The following is a 16698-nucleotide window of genomic DNA, read 5'->3' as shown; positions in this document are numbered from 1 at the left end:
AAATAAATTCCAATTGTCAGGTGTATTAACATGAAAAAAGAAAAATACATATCAAAGCTATTTAGAGGAGTTGACTGAGCCTGAATTTATTTGCATCTTCTAATTACATTCCCTCATTCAAGGCCAAGTGCACTTAGGAGCCAATTTCAGGAGCAGAGTTCCCTGAAGGTCTTCCTGAATGTTTAAGGCCCATAGAAGAAAACTCCAACCCTGAACAAGGCAGGAAGAGACATAAGGTATGAACGCTCTACTTACATGGACATCAGACTGCTTTAAGGATGAGAACCTTAGACAGAGGTGGACAGTCAGGCGTCAGAGTGCATGCCTACAACCCATCACTTGTGAGGCTGAGGCAGAAGATCACAAGTGTGAAACCAGCATGGGACTACAGAGCAAAACCCTGTCTCAAAAACACCAAAAATACTGCCCCCCCCCCCAAAAAAAAGTATAGAGGAATATAAGAAAAGTAAAACCTGTTTTTTGTTTTTGTTTTTTGTCTGTTGTGGGGCTTGAACTCTGGGCCTGGGCGCTGTGCCTCAGCTCTTCAGCTTAAGGCTAGCGCTCTACCACTTGAGCCACAGCGCCACTTCTGGTTTCCTGGTGGTTTATTGGAGATAAGAGTCTCACGGACTTTCCTGCCCAGGCTGATTTTGAACCATGACTCTCAGACCTCAGCCTCCTAAGGAGCTAGGATTACAGGCATGAACCACTGGCACCCAGCTCCTCTGTTATTTTTCTACACCTGAGTGAGCTAAGAGAGTTAATGAGCTGTAGTGACTTAGGCAGAAGCCTAGTCCTCTGTCAACATGGTTTAGAGTTTAATTACTTCAAGGAACTGAACCATTAAATGTTGCTCTGTAGATTTTATTTTATTAGGCTTGGTTACCAAACTTAATGGCAGAAAAGAAGATAATGTGTTTAGTTTGGAATTAACTATCCTTGAGGGCTTTCCCCCATATAACCACTGCTTAATCATCACCTCTAATTTATGTAGAGACAACCTGAATTGCTTGACTGTTAGCTGACCACCACCCTTCTTCTATCCCAAGTTACTGCAAAGTCTAGAAGAATATAAAAAAGTGTAGTTATTGTACTTCCCTCCTGTCTTTTTTTTTTTTTTGGTGCTAATACTGGAGTTTGAACGTAGGGCCTGAATGCTGTCTCTTAGTTTTTTTGCTCAAAGCTGGTTCTCTTCTACTTATTTTTTAATGTTCTATCTTATATCCCTGAGTAGATCTGCCTTGCTAGATTGTAAGCTCTTTGAGTACAAGTTCATATCTGATTATTCTTTTTGTTATATCTGTCGTTATAATTTATAATCGCAAAATCTTAAGTAAATATTTACTGAGTGATTCAGTCTTAATACATGGTCATTCCTAAACCCCCTCATAATTAACAGTATTACTCACAATCCTACTTCAAGGTATGGGTTTTACTATTTTTCTTGAGATACAATCTTTGTTTTTGGGCCGGTCATGGGATCTGAATTCTGGGCCTGGACACCGTCCCTCAGCTCTTTAGCTCAAGGCTAGCACTCTAACACTTGAGCCACAGTGCCACTTCCAACTTTTTCTGCTTATGTGGTATTGAGGAATCAAACGCAGGGCCTCATGCTTACAAGGCAAGCACTCCATTACTGAGCCGCTGTTCCAGCCTTGAGATACAATCTTATCAGGCAGGTGCAATGCCTCTTAGGTAACGAAACACATGCCTATCTCACAAAGCTAATCTTTTTTGTATTTACTCAAAATTCTGCAAGCAGATATTGTTTGTTTTGTTGGTCGTGGGGCTAGAACTCTGGGCCTGGGTGCTGTCCCTCAGCTCTTCAGCTCAAGGTGAGCGCTCTACTACTTGAACCACAGCGCCACTTCCGGTTTTCTGAGTGATTTATTGGAAATAAGAGTCTCACAGACTTTCCTGCCTAGGCTGGCTTTGAACTGTGATCCTCAGATCTCAGCCTCCTAAGTAGCTAGGATTAAAGATGTGAGCCACCAGTGCCCGGCGCAGATATTCTTTTCATAGAAAAAGACTAAACTGTAGAACCACCTATGGGAAAAAAGAGGACTGATCACTTGATGAAAACCTTTATAGAGATGCCAGTTTAGATGTATTCAGTGAACTTACAAATGTAAATATGAGTACCTAGAGTGGATGTACTCCATAAGAAAGGTTTGGCCTGGGAATGTGACTTAGTGGTAGAGTGCTTGCCTAGTATGCATGAAGCCCTGGGTTCAATTCCTCAGTACCACAGAAGCAGAAAAAGATGGAAGTGGCGCTGTGGCTCAAGTGGTAGAGTGCTAGCCTTGACAAAGGAAGCTCAGAGACAGTGTCCAGGCCCTGAGCTCAAGTCTCAGGACTGGCAAAAAAAAAAAAAAAAAAAGGAGATCCTTATTATTGTGGTTTTTAAAATAGTTGATAATGTCCTACTTTAAATCTCTCCTTTTCAGTGAGGCAACGTGGCTCATGACTGTAATTCTAGCACTGGAATGTGAAGGAAGGAGGATCTCAGGTTCATTGACACACCCCCTCCCCCAACCCAAGTACTGGGGCTTGAACTTAAGGCCTTGTGCTTGCTAAAATGGCCCTTTACTCCTTGAGCCACAGCTCCCATCCTGATACTTGAATTTTTCTGCTCAGGCTGATCTTGAGCCAAAACCTTCTTGAGAACCTACAGAGTAACTAGGGTTAAGGCATTGTCACTAGCGCGACAATAGTCAGTCTTTGATAAGGTACAACCACCAATCCTAGAAACTTTTGGATTTGATTGTTTATAAATATGTCTTCCTTGAAATACTTAGCTTCCCCCCCCCCTTGGGGGGGGAGGGGGAGGGAGGACTGGCTTAAGCTCAGGGCCTTGTGCTTGTTAGGCAGGCACTCCAACACTTGAGCCATGCCTCCAGTGCCCCAAATTTCACTCTGCATACCCACTGCAAGGTTCTGCATCTATCAGAGTTATCTACCTCTGGTCCTGCACAATGAGCTCACCCTTGTTTAATTCAACCTTTTCATCTTGACCAGTACTGTCAATCCTTTAAGGGTCACTGTCAGCCTTTGTGAGCACACAAATATTTGATTTACTTTTTTGTGCTAGTCCTGTGGCTGTACTAAGGGCCTGTCCCTGAGCTGCTTTTGCTCAAGGCTAGTGCTCTACCACTTGAGCCACAGTGCCACTCCTGGCTTTTTCTGAGTAGTTTGTTGGAGATCAGAGTCTCACAAGCTGGGCACTGGTGGCTCATGCCTGTAATTCTAGCTACTTGGGGGCTGAGATCTGAGGACCATGGTTCCAAGTAAGCCTGGGCAGAAAAGTCCCCAAGAGACTGTTAGCTCCGATTAACCACTCAAAAACTGGAAGTGGCCAGCACTAGCCTTGAGCAAGAGAGTCAGGGACAGCACCCAGGCCCTGAGTTCAAGCCCCATGACTCTCTCTCTCTCTCTCTCTCTCAACACACACACACACACACACACACACACACACACACACACGCCTCACAGTCTTTCCTGTCTGGGTAGGTTTTGAACCACAATCCTCAGATTTCAGCCTCCTGAGTAGCTAGGATTACAGGAGTGAGCCACCAGTGCCTAGCCTAACACACAAACATTTTTAACATCAGACCTGACAACTTTTAAACTGAAATACTTAAAGCACTTGGTAAAACTGGATTTCTAAACTAAAATATTATGGACTGGGAGGTGTAGCTCAGTGGTAAAGCATTTGCCAGGTGTGCATGTGACCCTGGGTTTGACCTCAGCCCAAGGGGAAAAAACATCAAGTTCTATTAAATCATATTCTGTAAAGTTTCTATTTTGGAAACACATAAATCAGATTAAAATAGGAATTAAAAGGCTGGGAAGGTATATCAGCGGTAGAGTGCTTGCCTTGCATACATGAAGCCCTGGGTTTGATTCCTCAACACGATATAAGCAGAAAAAGTTGGAAGTAGCGCTGTGGCTCAAGTAGTAGAGTGCTAGCCTCGAGCTGAAGAACTGAGGGACAGCGCCCAGGCCCAGAGTACAGGGCCCACGACTGACAGCCCCCCCCCAAAAAAAAGGATTTTAAAATGCTTCTACATATGTAATATGTTCCAATCAATAATACATTCAGATCACAGTAATCTAGCAACAAATACTTTGAACATATCTATCTGCAAATTAGAATGATCTCATCAAGTGAAAAAACAGACAGCATTATTTCTTGAGTTGCATTTCACCTCAGATGGCCACCCCTGTGGATCCCTGTCAGTGACAGCAAGACTAAATGCATTCTTGCACTGGGAGCAAACAAACAAAACTCCAAAGGAACACCCATTAAATATAAACTCTTCCTGAGCTGTGATCCTAGTATATCCAAGGAAACACGAAGCAGTGTCAGGAGTTACGAGTGTCTTCAGAAATGTCAACATCCTGCCATATGCGCTCAACTGGTTTGATTACTTCGACTGGCGCTTAATTTTATCTCCTTGGCACGGCGTTCTGTCGTCTACTTAATCTATTTTATTCCTTCGGGTTCCATAAGGGATTCGCGGGAAGGAAGGAGGGAGACCACCCGCCTGGTGCACGTTGTAGGGAAGGGAAGTCAAAAGACAGCGCGAAGACAGGAGCATTGCAAAGAGGGGGAGAGCCGTGTGCAGAGAGCCACCAGCCGCTGGGGCACAGTTCGGGATTCCAAGGCGGACGGGGTCGAAGTTCATGGTGAGGGTCCCGGGTCAGGAAAGCACAGAAGGATCTGGAGGGGCCGAGGACCGGCATTCGCCCAGAAGAAAAATTCCCACTGCAGACTCCCTGACCCCCTCCCCTCAAACTACGTCCTTTCTTACCGGGGCCTAAAGGGCCGGCAGCGACGACACCTCACAGTCTCAGGGGCCAAAGGGTTCCCACTTCCGACTTAGAGCGACAGCCGGAACTGACGTCATCACCCGGCGTCAGGACGAGCAGAAGCGCTCTTCCGAGCCGGAAGTGGGCTGTATCGGCCTTCCGGGGGCGCTCGGGGCGCGCAAAACAGGGACACCGCGCACGCGCCTGCTGGGGGGCGGGCCGGAAGTGGACGGAAGTAGGCTTGCTATTGGGCTAGGGGGCGGGCTGAGCTTGCTGGCTGTGTTTTGGTGGTTCCCGAAGTGGGCCTTGTGGGATTTGGATCCCCGAGTATCGAGTCCAGATGTGATTCTGTGATCGCCAGCTTTGTTCACTTGCTCTGGAGTGCTTTCTAATTTTCTCCCTTGCCCTGTACTTTTTGTTTTTTGGGGGTTTTTTTTGGTGCTAACCATGGTGCTTGACATCAGGGCTGGGGCGCTGTCCCTGATCTGGCGCTCTACCACTTGAGCCACGACGCCACTTCCGGTTTTCTGGTGCTTCATTGGAGAGAAGAATCTTATGGACTTTCCTGCCCAGGCTGGCTTCGAACCGAGATCCTCCCATGTCATTTCCTGAATAATTAGCGTTCAGGATTGCAGGCTTGAGCCACCGGCGCCTGGCTGTGCTATGTTCTTTTGGACCTATTTCTATTACTTCTCGCAGATGTATGACGATCTATGAAACAGTACCCCCATCAGTAGTAACAACTTCAAGTTTGGTGCAGGTCTTACTGCCAGAGTGATATTTTGGACTGGATTTTAGTTTTCTGATCTGTATTGTGTCAGTAGTACGCGCCTTACAAGTTTGTATTGAGATACATGGAAGTAATGGAAGCAGCATACTTTTCAGGAAAAGAATTGGAAATGCGAGAGAAAATGCTTGCATGTCTTTTATCAACATATAAACAACTACAACTTGGTGTGGTATATATATTAAAAGAGACAATTGGATGCCTGTGGATAGATATCGAGGGAGCCCTTATTCTGAATATTTGAACCATGAGAATTATGACCCACCAAAACTCAATGAAAATTAAAAGTAAGAGACATTTGATCTTTTAAATTTTCTTTTTACCACTTCGTACCAATGGGTGGCGCTCTTGAACTTGAACACCTTATAACTTCATACAGGGCTGCAACTTCTCTACTACTGAGCAAACCCATTAAGCTGTAGCTTTCATTTTATTTTGACAAAAATCCAAATCTGCTCTGATATTTGAGATTTGTCATCTCTGTGATATTTAAGTATAGATACCGGTCTGAAAATCTTTCTGCTGGAAGCTCTTCCAAAATATGTTGCTGAGAACTGGAGAGAAGGGACAACACCTGAAATAAAGAAAACAATACAAAAAAAAAATAGATTAGTCAGAAAAAAAAATGTTTTCAGACTTATCCTGATTGAAGTTTCTGATACAATGGTCAAGTCAATTTCTGATTGGTTGAAAGGTTAATTAATATGGGCCAGTGGTTCTTAACTAAGGGTATTTGCTCTGGAGGGGACATGGTAAAATGTCTGGACACATTTTTGCTTGTTACAAGAGGGATATTACTGATATTGATGGACAGAGGTCAAGGATGCTGCTGTAACTTCTACTATGCACAGGAGAGCCCTAATCACAAAGAATTCACTAGCTCAAAGTGTTAATGTCATAGATTCTGAGAAACTCTAATAAGATTAGTATTTAATGTTTCTATGGCTTGAAGTCCTAACATTTACAGATACATAGTGTCCATATTTTCTTAGGGTAAGCAATCAGTTTTGGTTCTGGTCGTTGGAGTAAAGAGACATCAGTCAATCATCATCATCATCCTCTGTTTCATTCTCTGTCTCTGTCTCTCTCACACACACACCCAAACACATAAACGGGCTAGTCCTTGTAGCTTCTTGGGAAAGGAAGAAACGACTTTGTAGTAGTTGGGTGGAGGAGGCAGGAAACACAAGGATTCTGAGACTGTTGTAGAAGAACCCACCTATTCTGAGTCCTTAGCTCACTTCTTTTTCAGTTGGTTTCCTTGAAGGTGGCTATATTGGTCTTCTTCCCGATCCTTGAGGGGCTGAGGAGGACAGCATGGTCATGAACTCATTTTTTCCATCCTCTGTTAATTAACTTGATCTATATTTATTGAATGCTTTTTATATTCAACTCCTTGGAATGGGTGCTATAAGGTCTTAAGGGTCAAAAGAAGGAGGCTCCATATAGTCAGTGTTCAACATCTTTTCTTTTTTTTTTGGCCTGTCATGGGGCCTGAGCTCTGGGCCCAGGCGCTGTCCCTCAGCATTTCAACTCAAGGCTAGCACTCTACCACTTGAGCCACAGCACTACTTCAGCTTTTTCTGCTTATGTGGTGCTGAAGAATGGAACCCAGGGCCTCATGCATGCAAGGGGAGCTCTCTACCACTGAGCCACCTTCCCAGCCCCGATGTTCATTCTACATCTTCTTATTAGACCCTCTTAGTTTCTTTTTCTTTATCTCTCCCATTTTGCCCGAAGGGACAACTATCCAATCCTGTGATGTGTTGTAAACAGTTCTTTATGTGCACACTATCTTCCAAGTACCTTCTTAATCCCAGAGGTCCAGCCTCACTAATTGTAATTATCTATTTTTCATTCCTTATTCCTTACCTGGTAGAGCTGGTCGTTTGGCAATAAAGTCTGCTTGTCTGAAGCTGCAAAAAAGGACAAAATATACATATGCAGGATAGAATGGATAATAGGTTGAGTTATAGTGACACAATAGAATCTAAATGTATACAAATCATCTCCACACAACACTGGGTTATTCTTAGAAGCATACTGTTGAGTGAAAGAGGGTGAGGACGTTTGTAAAGATAGGTGATAAATCACACCGTGTTAGATCTTGAGGCAGGTAAATATTCTGGTAACACGGAGTATCTTTCCTGTTTTGCAAAGACAGAGACAGACAACTCTGCATGTTGATAATACATGCCAACTCATTCTGTCTCTTTGGGTCTATTTTGATAGGAAGCAGAGCATCTAAGGTGGACCCATCTCTCAGTGAAGCATATTCCTCTACCCTGCTTTTTTTTTTTTTTTGCAGGAGGGATGAACCCAGGGTCACTACTATTCAAGACTTCATCCTAACTCTTTTAAATTTTAAATTTTATTTTATATTTTGATAGTCCTGGGGCTTGAACTCAGAACTCCAAACGTGGGCGCTGTCCCTGAGCTTCTTTTGCTCAAGGCTAGCACTCTACCACTTGAGCCGCAGCACCACTTCTGGCTCTTTCTGTTTATATGGTACTGAGGGAATAGAACCCAGGGTTTCATGCATACTAGGCAAGCACTCTATTACTGAGCTACATTCCCAGCCCAAATTTTATTTTTAAAACTGGGTTTTATAAGTTGTCCAGGCCGGCCTCGGGTTCAAAAGTCCTCTGTGCCAGCCTCTTGAGCATCCGCAATTACAGATGTGCACTACCACACTAGCCCTCTTTTACCTCGTGATTGACGAACTCCATCCTGTCCAGCAATAAAGTAGACTCCAACAGCAAGGAAGAAAATGCTGGTGATTTCAGCAAAGATAAAGCCAGAGATGGTGGTGGCATTTACCTCGATGCAGTTCTGGCACACTGTAAAAAACAAGACACACTGAAGGACAAGGCTTCTTTGGGGCTTAAAAGTTCTTATCCTGAATTTTGTGTGTGTGTGTGTGTGTGTGTGTGTGTGTGTGTGTGTGTGTGTGTGTGTGTATGCTGGTACTGGGGCTTGAACTCAAGACTTCACTCTCTTGCTTAGCTTTCTCTGCTTAGAGCTGGCACTCTACCATTGGAGCCACACTCCCACTTGCAGGGTTCCTCCCCACCCCCCGCCTACTTATTTGGAGATATGAATCTTTTGTATTTGTCTATCCCCGCTGACTTTGAACTTCAATCCTCAGATCTCTCAGCCTCCTGAATAGCTTGGATTATAGATATGGTGCCCATTGGTGCCCGACTCTTTCTGGGCATCTTCTAGCAGCAATACTTCTCTCCAAGGGAGAATCCCTGCTCCAAAGACTACATGTTTCCTGGTGCTCCTCCTAGATGAGTCTTGGGGAAGTCTATGTCAGCCGATAACATACACTGTGTGGAATTGAAGGACCAGATCCTGCTCATCTCTCTCAACCGCCAGCTCTCTTTCCACTGCTGTTCATCTCCCCAATGTCCCAGTGCAGTTCACAGAAATTTCTGAGTTGCTCCAATCCATGGGGCCCAACCAAAAGTCAACCATGTTCTACAGGACTAGTTACACTTTTCCCAGCAGTTGAAAGAACTGTCTCATATTTTAAAATGGGTAAACTGAGAGAGGGGGGGGGAAGGAAGAGGAGAGAGAGAGAGAAAAGAGAGAGAGAGAGAATTGGCTACTACTCTACATCATTTCTTAGCATCAATTCCTCCCTTCATCCTAGACAATAAATACACCAGAATAGTAAGTTGAATAGTAAGTTTGCTTAATTTCACAACAAACAACCAACCAAAGGATCACATACTTCGATAGTATATGTGCAATGGCTTTGACCTGTTCTTTGGGCTTTGACAGTAATAAATTCCTCGAGGATCATTGATAACACTCCCCAGATTCCATGTTCTTTTACTGGAGTTACTTATTATCTTCCCATCTTTGAACCATTGGATATTTTTGTCTTTCAAGTCACAAGTGAGAAGTACTGAACCATCTTCTCGAAGGTCATCCACTCTTATCAAATTGTTTTCTGAAAAAGGAAAATAAGTGGTTTCATTAAAGGTTGTGTGTGTGTGTGTGCGCGCGCACACACACTGATACTGAGGTTTTAACTCAAGGGCTTACACCCCTGCCTGGCTTTTTCATTCAAGGCTGGTGCTCTACCACTTGAACCACACCTCTGTGTATTCAAATGGCCTCTGGCTTTTTGCAGGTGAATTGGAGATAAGTGTCTCACAGGAGCTGGGTGCCTGTGGCTCACGCCTGTAATCCTAGCTACTCAGGAGGCTGAGATCTGAGGATCATGGTTCAAAACCAGTCCAGGCAAGGAAGTCTGTGAGACTAGTATCTCCAATAAACCACTCAGAAGACTGGAAGTGGCGCTGTGGCTCCAGTGGTAGAGTGCTCACCTTGAGCTGAAGAGCTGAGGGACAGTGCTCAGGCCCAGAGTTCAAGCCCACCACCACCACCACAACAAAAAAGAGTCTCACAGGTCTAGCTTGGAACCATGATCCTCTGACCTCACCCTCCTGATTCGGATTACAGGCATAAGCAGGTGGCTCACCAGAGCCCATTCATTAAGGATCTCATCTCTGAAATTCTCCCCACCTCAAGGTAACCTGAGTCTGGTGTTTCTCCGACTTTAATGTGCACACAAATCACATTCTAACATCATGCTAGAATTTAAGTAGTTCAGGGGAAGCAAGAGTTGGTGTGACTGGGGCTGGGAAGGTGGCTCAGTGGTAGAGCGCTTGCCTTGCATGCATGAGGCCCTGGGTTCAATTCCTCAGCACCACATAAGCAGAAAAAAGCCGGAGGTGGCAGGGTGGCTCAAGTGGTAGGGCACTAGCATTGAGCTGAGAACTGAGGGACAGCGCCCAGGCCCAGAGTACAGACCCCACAGCCACAAAAAAAAAAAAGAGTTGGTATGACTGACACATGCTCCCAATGCTCCTCATTAGCCATCACACCTCCAGACCCGCCTCATTCCTAGGGTTTCTACTGCAAGGACAAGACAGTTAATTGCTTAGCTGCAGAGAGCTGCCCAGAGTAAGTCAGAAAAGCACTGGTTTGGTTGGTGATGGAGATAACAGCAGTCTGACTCCTGCCATCTCAGCTTTTCCAGACTGTTCCCTCCGTGCAACTACTGCGGTAGGAAGCCATGTTTTCATGGATTCCCTCTGAGTACGAGAATAGGAAGAAGCCATTTCTCCTACCTTGTTCTGACTGGGCCACGGAACCTGTGGAGACAGAATAGGTGGAGGATCAGCTGGGTATGGAATTGTTCCTATGCCTGGAGAAATTCTCGTGGTTACTTGAGATCCAGATCTAGCGGGTTCCAAACCCACTAGAATGAGAATATCTGTATATCTGGTTTCCTGGATGTAGCTTAAATCACCAAATTGACTTTAGGGTGATAATAAAGAATTCATTTGATTTTTGTCCTGGACTTCCTGGATGGGATTTTTACCCTTAGAATTTCATGAGTGGAGCTGGGCACTGGTGGCTCATAACTGTAATCCTAGCTAATCCGAAGGCTGAGATCTGAGGATTGAGGTTCAAAGCCAGCCCAAGTTCATCTTCAATGAACCACCCAAAAGCTGGAAGTAGAACTGTGGCTGAAGTGATAAATCACCAGCATTGGGCAAAAAAGCTCAGGGACACACACACACACACACACACACACACACACACACACACACACACACACACACACACACACACACACACACAGATTTTAATGAGTGGTGGGAGTCCCTTTGTGATTAATGAAGTCAAATAGCTGCAGTGAGAACTGAGCTCAGCAGGCAGAGGCATTGGTTGATTACTGACAGCTGGATCTGGAGCGTGGGTTTTCTATTGTTCAACTCAGCCTGTTTACATTGCATCCAGGACTCTCACACTGCCCTCCACTATGGGTTGCTTTTAGCCAGTTCTTTCTCCTCTGGGAAATAACTCCACCCTGACAGTCTTCTTCAAGTCTCCCACTCTGCCATCACCCAGCTGCCTCAGCAGGTGTCATAGCGACCCACCTGGTTTTTGGAGTACACAGTTGCTGTGATGGCATCTTCAGTTCCCTTTCTGTTTACAAGCCTCCCTGTGGCCAAAACCACCTCTACTCCCTTTCCTGTTAGTTTCAAAAAGCTTCCAAGTTGCTTCCAAAAAGCAGCTCTACACCTACCTCTGCTCGCCATCTTCTCCTTTAGCCAAAACGGTGCTCAAGTGTCTCTCATCCTCAACACTATTTCTTTTTAAACTCCACTTCCACCTTTTCCTTACCACTCCTTCTTGTCTATCTTCTCCAAACTTCTTTCAACAGTAGTCTACTCTTGTTCCACTTCACCACCTGCCCATCCATTTGGCTTCCTCCTTACTGCTGTAAATCACTGTGACCTTTATTTTGCCAAATTCAACCAACTTAAGATTTCAATATGTTTTTTTTTTTTTTTTGGTAGCACTCTACCACTTGAGCCACAGTGCCACTTCTGGTTTTCAGGAGGTTCATGGAGATGAGAGTCTTACGGACTTTCCTGCCTGGGCTGGCTTTGAACCGCGATCCTCAGCTCTCAGCCTCCTAAGTAGCTAGGAGATTTCAATATATTCTTATGCCTGTGGACTCTAGCCTTGGAGATTCTCCTCCTCTAGACGTTCTCTACTTCCTTGCTTTCCAGCATGTTGCATTCATTTGATTCTTTGGTCATTTATTTGGAGATTAAACCCCTCAAAAGCAGGCCTCACAGTTCCACCCTCAGCCCCTCTTCATCACACATCGCATAGTACTCTTGTGATTTCAAGAAATTTTCCATGATTTTTGGCTTCTCGTACTGTGTCTAGTCTTCAGGTCTCAAGCTCGTTCATTTGCTTCCTGTTGGATATTTCAAACAGGCGCCTGTGCTCTACCTTACACTCAATATGGCACCATTAGAACCCATCTCTTAGAACAGAAGCTTTCTCTTCATTTTTCCTTTTCCTTCTGGACTCTTTCATATTAGGATCTCATGCACACTTGCTGACCATTGGAACAACTGAACAATTACTTGAGTGAGTTTTCATGGGAACACTCTAGTCCCAGCTCTAAATAAGAGAATGCAGTCTTTCCGTTTCTTTGCCTGGATTTTTTTTTTTTAATCTAAGATGGCGGCGACATCAGCAGCAGCAGATTCTAACTGGTTGCCTCCTGTGTTTTGTCCCTGTCAACATGCTTTCCTTTTCTAACCAGGAATATTAAGAGGGTTCACTTTTTGCCTTTCCTTCTTTGAATTCGAATGTGACAGATGAAGGTTGGCTTACTATCTCTGTCTCCCTGGCAATGGCCTCTTCCCATGAGCCTTTCCTCCCCCTGCCAGAACCCCTGTCTGGCTCTTACCTTGAAGAAGAATGAGAGCCAGGACAAGGCCAGGCAGACACTTCCCCTGCTCCATGGCAGTCTCCGTCTCTGTCCTTCCCCGGCAGAAGTGTGAAGCAGCTCTTAGTTGCCAGCCAGCCGGTGTAGCAGCTAGCCTAGCTCCGCCCAGCTCTTTTCTGCAGAAGGCAAGAACCCGGCACCTCCACCCTCAGCTTCCAGTGTGGGCAGCCGTGGCCTCAGCAAGGCTGCAGGTGCACGCATCCTTTGCTTTTCCGTTAGGGAGTTGAGGGTACTGGTGGTGGGGAGTGAGAGGAAGACGGAGCTGGCTTCCCACCCAAAGACTCAGTTCCCCCTGAGAGGCGTTTCACATGCTGGATTGGGGGGTAATCCTGAGCCCCTTTCTCTACAAATGAGATGAATGTCCGGTTTCAAGTTGTCCTTTGGTGCTAGAACGAATCCATTTACTCCCAACTTTAGGGTGCTTGGAGCTGGAGTTCTGAATGGAGGAGCATCTTAGTCTGAGGCTTCATTCAGGAATTTTGGTCACCATTCTTTTTGAAGTTATCAAAGTGGTCTCTACCCAGCAGGGATGGGTGAGGCAGCAGGCCAGCCTGCACTTTTCCAGGGCCGGGGTCTGAATTGTGTTTCCAGGCTCCCCGACTCCTCCTCCCAGTCACTTGTGAATCAACAAAAATTCACAGAGCTCTCATGATCTCCCTGGCCCAAAATAGAGTAATGAGCGAGACAGACGAGGCTCTGTCCTCAGCCGGACAGTCCGACTGTGGCCATGTGGAGAGTTTTAGATCTCCATAGGCCATGGGTGAGGCCCTGGTAGGCCCAATTCTGCCGGTGAGTTAATTATATCATTATTAATAAGTACCTGATAGTGGGCATGATGGATGTCGCAACTGCTTTTTAATAAATAAATGTATATATTTACTATCTGCAAGTAGTTATACAAAGGGGTTACTATTTGACAGATCAATTTGTGAGTATATGTGTTTTGATCGGCAAATGCTTTAAAAAAATCTTTGATGACACCGATGGAATGAAACTCTGAAAAATTCCATGGTTGGCCATTGGGTATTAAATATCAGAACCAGGACTCGAATTTCTCCCTGGAAATGGGGGTTGGGAGGGCTCTGGAGTACAACTTGCTTCCTGGAAGCCACTTGGTCTGGTGTCCCAAGCTACCCTCTGAAGGGTCCTGAGTGAGGCCAGGAGCAGGTGGAGTCTCCCCCATGTGCCTTGTATGACTGGTTGTCTAGTTCTTGTCTAGGGGCATTTGGTAGGTGATAAGTCAATGTAGTTGTGTGATCAACAGGGACTCCGAAGTTCTTGTTTTTCATCGGTGACTCAGGGAAGGCCATTCTGAATTTCCTTTACTTCTAAAAGTCCAGACAGCCTTCTCTCTATGCTCTGTGCTAGCTTCTGCCCCATCCCCAAACTTGGTGATCTAGAAAGAGAAATTTGCACCTGCTTCCTTTCGACTCTGCCTCTAGCCTTCTTTGGTTTCAACAGCCCCCCAGCATCAAAGGCAGAGAAGCAGAGATGCGGACATATTTGACCTCCTCCCCTCTTCTTCCTTTTTTTTTTGCATACCCATGAGTCACTTGGCGGAGGAGGGGAGGGCTCTCACCCTGGCTGGTGGTTCTGTGATCCGGCACTGTTTGCTGGATGAATTCCATTGGAAGATGGAACGTTGGAAGATCTTGGCTGGCCTGATCCTGGCTGCCTTCCTCCCTCAAGGTTAGTAAGGCTTCTCCAGGTGGGTGGAGGAAAGGGCTCCATGCAAGGGACTGCCTAACGCTATCTTCAGCTTCCAAGGCACTCCATGGACTAGGAGGGCAGGTCTGGGATGTCCAAACCAGGCACTTGACTCTGACCTATTCCAGCGAGGACTTGGGTCCTACCTTCATTTCTTACTGGAAATCAAAATGACTATAGACTATTAAATGATCCTTCAGGGTGATCTTCAGCAGAGTCAGGGGTCTAGGACAGACCAAAGAGCTGTCTCAGATTGTGGTTGTTTTCTTGTTGTTGTTATTTTCTTTTCTTCTTAGTGAGCCCCTTTAAGATACCTGTGGAGGAACTTGAGGACAAAGTATTTTTGAGGTGCAATACCAGCATCGTGAGGCTAAAGGGAACAGTGGGAGCACCATTATCAAGCAATAAAACCCTGGACTTGGGCAAACGTGTCTTGGATCCAAGAGGAGTGTATAAGTGTAATGGGATAGATAACCAGGCCCAGGAAGTCTCTACTGTGCAAATATATTACCGAAGTACGTGTCTCCTGGCTTACTGGGGTGGAGTGGGTGAGCCTCTGGGTGGAAGAACAATCTGGCTAGAAGGAGCCTATGGTGAATCAATTCATCCTTTAAACAAACTGGGGTCACTCTTGCAATGATCCAAGCTAGATTTGGGGGTGGAGGGCTTAGGAGGGCCTCACTAAGCAAGGCAGAGCTGGAGGAGCCTTGTCACTTAGGACTTGGTAGGGAGAGAGAGAGAGATTTGGGCCACTGCTTAGTTTAGGATCACTTCAGGGGTTCTTTGGGATAAAGGGACCCAGGTGGGAAACACAAGACCATCAAGCTCTGCCTGAAGTTTGAATCTTGACTTGAGAGACGACAAGGCCCTCCCCAGGAGGCAGAGATGGTTCCCCATCTTCAAAGCTCTCATGTGCCCTCTCCCCTTCCCTCCACAGTGTGTCAGAGCTGTGTGGAGGTGGACTCGGCCACCGTGGCCGGCATCATCATCACCGACATCATTGCCACGCTGCTTCTTGCTTTGGGAGTCTACTGCTTTTCAGGACATGAGACTGGAAGGGTCTCTGGGGGTGAGTGGAAGGGCTGTGTGTGTGTGTGTGTGTGTGTGTGTACTATGCTCCAACCGAAGAATGGGGATGGTGATGAGGAGTCCTCTTACAATGTCCTCAGGTCCTATTATGAGGTGTGAACAAGAATTTGTGTACTGTCTAAGCTATGCAGACTTCTGGGGCCATGGCCAGGTGTGTTCATGGGTCTTCAAGGCCCATCCACCTGGCTCCTTACTCTGTCTCCCCAGTTCTTCCAGCTGCTGACACTCAAGCTCTGTTGAGGAATGACCATTTGTACCAGGTGAGCCCCGAAGGGAAGGAGGCCAGAACTAGGAGGGGGGATGAGCAGGGATGAAGAGGCTGATGGTGGGCGTTATGCCCATGGATGGAGGGGCATCCCTGGGCGTCTGCGCATGTCAGGTACAACCTCTCAGCTATGGGCTTGGCTGACGAGAGCTCGGCCCAGCCTCACCGTCCCCCTCCTCGCCTTGCAGCCCCTCCGAGGCCGCGATGACGCTCAGTACAGCCATCTTGGAGGAAACTGGCCCCGGAAAAAGTGACTGTGGACCTGGTGGTGTCTGGAAGCGTCATTGTCAACTGTGCCTTCCCTCTGAGATCAACCAATAAAGACTTTTTTTTCGCTCCAGTCAGTAGATGCCTGCACTTTCCAGGGTTACGGGGAGGGATGGGAACTGTGTTGACATGGAGGACCCTGCCTTTTCTTCCCGCCTGTGTTCTTCCTTCACCCCCTTCATTCCCCTGCCCTGTGTGGACCGGGTGAGAAGCGGTCTCCCATCCACCCTGGCCTACTGGTGTTTGTAGCCCAGTGGGCTTCCTGGGTGAGACATCTTCCCACCACCCTTGCTCTGCTACTTGTCAACTCCAGTCCCTATAATAACAACTCTTCCATGTTTTTTTTTGTTGTTGTTTTTTTTTTTTATTTTTTATTTTTGCTTATGTGGTGCTGAGGAATCGAACCCAGGGCCTCTGGCATGCAAGGCAAGCGCT

At 46.1% G+C, this 16698-nt stretch overlaps 3 protein-coding genes across 4 annotated transcripts in view; 1 reads left to right on the top strand and 2 right to left on the bottom strand.

Annotated features, from left to right (window-relative positions):
- Window positions 1–4897, bottom strand: part of Ube4a (ubiquitination factor E4A) — a 35365-nt gene extending 30468 nt beyond the window's left edge. The window contains exon 1 of the mRNA XM_042682897.1: window positions 4815–4897. The gene's annotated coding sequence lies outside the window, so the exon portion shown is untranslated. The remainder of the gene's footprint in view (window positions 1–4814) is intronic.
- A 999-nt stretch (window positions 4898–5896) lies between these two features.
- Cd3g (CD3g molecule) lies at window positions 5897–13157 on the bottom strand. Of its 2 annotated transcripts, none has more exons than XM_042682843.1 (7): window positions 12897–13157; window positions 10747–10770; window positions 9339–9560; window positions 8308–8439; window positions 7472–7515; window positions 6823–6902; window positions 5897–6173 (listed from the first exon to the last, which is right to left on the bottom strand). In XM_042682843.1, exons 1-6 carry the CDS (start codon window positions 12949–12951, stop codon window positions 6837–6839), a joined length of 543 nt encoding a protein of 180 aa, XP_042538777.1. In that variant the 5' UTR covers window positions 12952–13157; the 3' UTR covers window positions 5897–6173; window positions 6823–6836. The 2 variants fall into 2 exon arrangements, with proteins under 2 accessions (XP_042538777.1, XP_042538776.1); XM_042682842.1 differs by having other exon boundaries at window positions 6819–6902; window positions 12897–13153.
- A 1302-nt stretch (window positions 13158–14459) lies between these two features.
- Cd3d (CD3d molecule) lies at window positions 14460–16340 on the top strand. Its single transcript, XM_042682844.1, has 5 exons — window positions 14460–14624; window positions 14939–15157; window positions 15580–15711; window positions 15939–15991; window positions 16185–16340. Exons 1-5 carry the CDS (start codon window positions 14480–14482, stop codon window positions 16248–16250), a joined length of 615 nt encoding a protein of 204 aa, XP_042538778.1. The 5' UTR covers window positions 14460–14479; the 3' UTR covers window positions 16251–16340.
- The last annotated feature ends 358 nt before the right edge of the window (window positions 16341–16698 follow it).

Source organism: Dipodomys spectabilis, unplaced genomic scaffold (genome assembly GCF_019054845.1).
Source record: "Dipodomys spectabilis isolate Male_0828 unplaced genomic scaffold, ASM1905484v1 ptg000076l, whole genome shotgun sequence".
NCBI lineage: Eukaryota > Metazoa > Chordata > Mammalia > Rodentia > Heteromyidae > Dipodomys > Dipodomys spectabilis.
Note: the sequence above shows the minus strand (reverse complement) of the source record. Positions and strands in the feature narration are given on the sequence as shown.

Excerpts from the sequence above, each read along its gene's own strand:
- Cd3g (XM_042682843.1), bottom strand. The coding sequence starts at position 12,951 with ATGGAGCAGGGGAAGTGTCTGCCTGGCCTTGTCCTGGCTCTCATTCTT. Across the intron at positions 9,561-10,746 it reads CGTGGCCCAGTCAGAACAAG|AAAACAATTTGATAAGAGTG; the intron begins GTAGGAGAAATG and ends TTCCTTTTTCAG. Across the intron at positions 6,903-7,471 it reads CAAACGACCAGCTCTACCAG|CCCCTCAAGGATCGGGAAGA; the intron begins GTAAGGAATAAG and ends TGTCCTCCTCAG.
- Cd3d (XM_042682844.1), top strand. The coding sequence starts at position 14,480 with ATGAGTCACTTGGCGGAGGAGGGGAGGGCTCTCACCCTGGCTGGTGGT. Across the intron at positions 14,625-14,938 it reads GGCTGCCTTCCTCCCTCAAG|TGAGCCCCTTTAAGATACCT; the intron begins GTTAGTAAGGCT and ends TTTTCTTCTTAG. Across the intron at positions 15,992-16,184 it reads GGAATGACCATTTGTACCAG|CCCCTCCGAGGCCGCGATGA; the intron begins GTGAGCCCCGAA and ends CTCGCCTTGCAG.